This window comes from Capsaspora owczarzaki (assembly GCF_000151315.2).
Source record: "Capsaspora owczarzaki ATCC 30864 unplaced genomic scaffold supercont2.2, whole genome shotgun sequence".
Classification (NCBI taxonomy): Eukaryota; class Filasterea; order Ministeriida; family Capsasporidae; genus Capsaspora; species Capsaspora owczarzaki.
In genome coordinates, this window is record NW_011887293.1 from 959,585 (window position 1) to 964,584 (window position 5,000).

At 52.3% G+C, this 5,000-nt stretch overlaps 3 protein-coding genes across 3 annotated transcripts in view; 2 read left to right on the forward strand and 1 right to left on the reverse strand.

Annotated features, from left to right (window-relative positions):
• The first annotated feature begins 54 nt into the window (after positions 1-54).
• Positions 55-1,268, forward strand: CAOG_01484 (hypothetical protein). The gene is made up of 3 exons (XM_004364295.2): positions 55-112; positions 605-748; positions 892-1,268. Exons 1-3 carry the CDS (start codon positions 89-91, stop codon positions 940-942), a joined length of 219 nt encoding a protein of 72 aa, XP_004364352.1. The 5' UTR covers positions 55-88; the 3' UTR covers positions 943-1,268.
• Positions 1,269-1,328: 60 nt separating this feature from the next.
• On the forward strand, positions 1,329-3,051 carry CAOG_01485 (uracil-DNA glycosylase). The gene is made up of 6 exons (XM_004364296.2): positions 1,329-1,510; positions 1,810-1,922; positions 2,016-2,111; positions 2,200-2,254; positions 2,352-2,662; positions 2,765-3,051. Exons 1-6 carry the CDS (start codon positions 1,369-1,371, stop codon positions 2,918-2,920), a joined length of 873 nt encoding a protein of 290 aa, XP_004364353.1. The 5' UTR covers positions 1,329-1,368; the 3' UTR covers positions 2,921-3,051.
• Positions 3,052-3,099: 48 nt separating this feature from the next.
• CAOG_01486 (coiled-coil domain-containing protein 93) overlaps positions 3,100-5,000 on the reverse strand; it is a gene marked incomplete at both ends in the record, with an annotated part of 3,924 nt that continues 2,023 nt past the window's right edge. Inside the window, 5 exons of the mRNA XM_004364297.2 lie at positions 3,100-3,261; positions 3,376-3,689; positions 3,824-4,190; positions 4,310-4,819; positions 4,930-5,000. The exon at positions 4,930-5,000 is cut by the window's right edge and continues 85 nt beyond it. Coding sequence (XP_004364354.2) covers positions 3,100-3,261; positions 3,376-3,689; positions 3,824-4,190; positions 4,310-4,819; positions 4,930-5,000 — 1,424 coding nt within the window. The remainder of the gene's footprint in view (positions 3,262-3,375; positions 3,690-3,823; positions 4,191-4,309; positions 4,820-4,929) is intronic.

Sequence of the window (5,000 nt, forward strand, 5' to 3'; positions counted from 1 at the left end):
TCGAAATCCGACGTTGAGTTGATGCCGAGTTCCAAGAACTTGACTCAGTCTCATAAATTTTTTATTATTTGCTGAATCAGTACGAATCATGGGCGGCGATCACGGCATGCAGGTAAACCAACCTGAGGAAGTTCAATGGAGTTTGCATTGAAACAGAAAATCCATGCGTTCGGTTTTGGGATGGAGCGCTGTCTCACGGCTTCTGGGAACGAGCGGCGCCCCCATTCAACACCAGCGCACTCGGTGATGACTGCTCTGCCTTTCCGTTGGGTCGAGGACTGCCTCGGGCTGCTCGTTCGGCCGCAGCGCAACAGAGCAAAAAAGCAAAAAAAAAAAAAAAGAAAAAGCTTTTGTCTTTGCTTTCCCTGCAGTCCGCCGCTGTCTGGCTGGCTGGCTGGCTGGGGATGGTCAATAGAGAGGAGCAGAGTGGCTTTGATTGACGAAAAACGAGGCACCCGGTCGGACGGCAGGGGTGCAAGCAGTGGGCAATCGCGTCCCTTCTTCGATCTCACTGCAGCAACAATGTCTCTCTCTGCTCCGTCTGCGCCCGACTCTCTGGTGTCTCACTTTCTTCGAACATCGATGCATGTTGCAACCACAACAGAAATCCCCGATTGTCGAGCGATGGGCCACCATGCGCGAAACGACCGTCCAGCACTTCCGCTTCACTCCTCGCACAACGGGCATCTCGTTCCTCCTGATGGTCGCCATCCCCGTGGGCATCTACGCACTAACGTCGCTTGAGTTGGTACGTGTAAACCTTGTTTTTTGGTGGTGATGGTGTCTGTGGACCAATTTCTCTTTGAAACGACGAGAGAGAAAGAGAGAGAGGGATGTTGGCAGCCGTTTCATTCACTCTGGTGACCTCCGATCTCAATCCACCTATGACAGAAAAAGCAAGACGAGGTCTCTGGACAAAAGCGCCGATTCTTCCCATTCTAACAAGCCCAGCACCAGAACGCAGCAAGATTGAAAAGGATTTTGCCATTTTTTTTTTGTTAGAAGTTCCGAGCGCGTTGGTTGGAGCCTTGACGAGAGGGGAGTGTGATTTGTTGCTTGTAATGTGCACATTGTTTTTTTGTGTAGTGTGTATTGTGTATTGTGTTTTGTTGGTGTTGCGCCCCAATCGACAATGCTTCTGTTCCAATGAATGCGTCGATTTTTACAATTTTGCATTTTTGCTTCTTTTTCTCTCTCCCACCTCCCTCGCATCAAAAAGAGCAGCTCCGTCTCGACTCTATTGTATCATATCTGTCATGATAATGTCATCACACCATCTGAAATCCATCTAAATCAAATCCAATCCGAAGCTCAGTTTTACAATTTTGACAAGTTGCCCTTTTCGAGCCAAAAACACCAACTTCCATCATGAGCAAGGCATCCACGTCCAAGCAGTCGACGCTCACGGCCTTCATCAAGAAGCGCCCCGCTGAAGACCCTGCCGAGGGTAGCGACGCAGCGGCCAGCAAGCGCACTGCTACGAGCGCTGCGGACGATCAAGACGCCGTCGGTAAAAGAATCTCACTTTCCCCCAACGTCGCATCACTGTTGGCGCCCCCCCCCCCCGCTTCTCCATCACGAAATCGTCTCTGTTGTTGCACAACAATTGTTGTGTGCTGCTTGGGCGCCCAGTTTCGTGCGACTCGACTGTCAAAGTTCAAAGCGCAGCGAAACCCAAAACAAACTTGCAATCGTTGCAATGCACGAAAAGGGCTCCATCATGCATCACTTGCCGGCCTTGTCTCACTGTTCCATGCAACCCTTTCTTATTTGCATTTGTTGTTGCTGCTGTTCTTGTTGTTGTTGCAGAAAAGCGCGGCGTCCACAAGCTGGGCGATAACTTTAAGCTCGAGAAGGAAACGATGGGAAACACTTGGTTCAACGCTCTTCGACCCGAGTTTGACAAGCCCTACTTTGCAAAGGTTTGCGAACGATCAACAAAAATGTGTCATGGTTTGGCGAAGAGAAAAAAAGCACTCATGTGTGTGTGTGTGTGTGTGTGTGTGGATGTGCAGCTCAAGACTTACCTCGCCAACGAGTACAAGACGCAAACCATCTACCCAGTGGAAGCGGACGTCTACAGCTGGTCGCGCTACTGCTCCCTTCCGGATGTAGGTTGCAACGAGCAGGCATTGAGGCTCAACGCTCAAGGATTGACTTTTCCTCACACCTTGACTTTTGTCTTGTCATCCACAACAGGTCAAAGTGGTGATTGTGGGCCAGGACCCGTACATTAACGAAAACCAAGCTCACGGTAGGGGCCGTCATTGCTTTACATTGCGTTTGACGTTTAGCAAAACCTCCTTTCCAGCGCACTAACTTCATTTTTTTTTTTTTTTGTTTTTGCGCAGGCCTCTGCTTTAGCGTGTCGATGAAGGCAGCCATCCCGCCCTCGCTTCGAAACATGTACACCGAGCTCGCTTCCGACATTCCCGGATTCAAGCCGCCAAAGCATGGCAATCTGGAGAGCTGGAGCAAGCAAGGCGTGCTCCTGCTCAACGCCGTCCTGACTGTCCGAGCAGGCGCGTCCAACTCCCACGCCGGCCAGGGCTGGGAAGAGTTTACCAAGGAGGTTCTCTCGACCGTCTCGCGCCGTCGCACCAACGTGGTCTTTATCCTCTGGGGCAACTATGCCAAGAAGCTCGGCAAGCTGATTGACAAGGTAGGCTTTTTTTTTTTGTTTTTTTTTTTTTTTGTTTTGGTTGTTTTTGTCCAATATCATGTTGGATTGGCTCAACCCGCAATCGATTCTGTCTTGCTGCAGTCCAAGCACACCGTCCTCGAGGGTGCTCACCCATCGCCACTTTCGGTCAAGCTGTTCACGGGGTGCAAGCACTTTTCCAAGTGCAACGATGCGCTCGAGGCTTCCGGCCAGCAGCCCATCAATTGGAACTCTGTCAACGAGGCTCCTGCTTCGTAAACGAGTCGAAGTAATTTGCATGCTGCTAGTTTCTGGGTTGTTGCAATTTTAGCATGGTGATTGGGTCGAAATAGTTTTGAACAAGAAATCCTTTCACTTCAACCATGTTTTTTTTTTTTCGAACAAAAATTGACACACAAAGACTGCCTCCTACGGGACAAAAACACAGACAGGGGCGTTTATGCAGCTTCGAATTGAGCGAGAAGGTTTTCGTTCTTGCGGCACTCCTCTTGGAACTCCTTGACGGTCTTGTAGTACAAGCGCTGCTTGTCCACAAGCTCGAGATACTCGTCGTTGAGCTTGTCGCGTTTGGCCTTTTCGTTGTCTCGGCGTTTGTCCACCTGGCGCGTGTGGGTGTGGTTGGCAGTGAGCAAAAAAGCAGTGCAACGAAGGTTGAAGGCAAAAGCTCGCGCACAACTAGCTTTGCATGCCCACACAAACAATAAACGGCATACCTTCTCCAGGTTGGCCTTGACACCAGTCACAATGTTCTCGAACTGGGTCAGGAACTGCTCCTTGTTCTGCGCAGTGGCCATCGCACGCTCGAAGGAGTCGTGGATGGAGTTGAGCAGCGACAGCTCTTTGGACATATAGAGCTTGGTGTCGTCGAGCGTGTTGTAAAGCGTGTAGTACTGCTTGGTTTCGGTGAGCTTGGCCGCGACCTGGTTGTACAGCTCGACAAATCGCTTTTGGTACTGCGTGAGCTCGCTGCGCGACGGGATTTCGTCAATCAGGCGTGTGATGGCCGCAATGTCGCGGTTCTTTTTGCCTGTGGACAAGTAAGAGTGAAGAGGAGAGAGAGAAAGAGAGGAGAGATAGCGAGTGCGACGAGGATGTGGTGAGTTCAAAAAAAGAAAAAAAGAATCACAAAATCCCCTCTCATCGCCAACGAGCGTCACGCACCGAGCAACACGCGAATCTTTTGCAACCGATCCTTGTCTGCCTCAAACTGCTCGTTGATCAGACGCAGACGCTCCTTCTCTTCGTCGTCGCCTCCAGCTTCGCCAGCCTTGAGCTTCTCGATGGCCTCCTGCAATCGCGCAACCTCCTCTTTGCAGGATGCGCGGAAGTCGGTCTCTTGCTTTTTCAAGCTCTCGTTCAAGGTCACCAGCGAGCTGAGGCGGGCAAGCACGGCAGAGTTTTCAGGGGTCTGCATGGCCTCGAACTTGGCCAGCTCGGCGTCAATCTTGGCATTGTGAGCAAGGACGGCATCCAGCTCTGCCTGGGTTGCATTGTACTTGCCCGAGAGGCGGTCGTACAATTCCTTAATCTGCGCGCATCACACAAACAAACAAACAACAGGGGGAGGGAATTGTTAGAGACAGTCAATCTTCGAGGTTCACCCCGCCCCCGCAGCCCAACCCACACACACACACAATCACAACATACCTCAGCGTGACGCTTGTCCATCAAAGCAATCTGCTTCTCAAGCGAGGCAATCAGACGCTTGTGGTTTTGAGCACCGCCACCGCGGGCATCGCCGCCAGCGCCCAGGCCAGCTTGCTTCTCGTTGTACTCGTTGACAAGCTGTCGAATCTCATCCGACTGCATGCCAATCATGCCGCCGAGGGCCGACGAAGACACAGCGCCCTCGCGACCTTCGGTGGCAGACATGGCCGCCATCAGCGCGCGGACACGGCGCTCTTCTTCCTCGGCGTCATCCACGCCGTCGTCCTTTTCCTTCTGCTGGCCAGCGAGTCCTGCAGGAATCTTGTCGTCAATGCCCTTCTTGCTCGCCTTCTCCTGGGCCGCACGGCTGAGCTTGTAGCGCTGGCCGTACTCGAGCAGCGTCGTGTGCACGCGGTCGGACTCTTCGTCGGGGTCGCGAGACTGCGAGATGTGGCTCGCTGCACGAGCGCCAGCCGGGCGACGGTAGCGGCGTTGGGGCTTGTAGGCACGCTGCCAAAAACAAAACAAAAACAAAACAAAAACAAAAATACATCAAAACGTCAATCGATGGGCAAATCGAGCTTCAACGTCCTCCGCTGAGCGTGATGACCCTGTCATACCTTGACGTTGGCCACGGTGGCCGTTGTGACATTCATGCGCGAATCAATCTCCTCGTCTTGCGGCGTCGAGT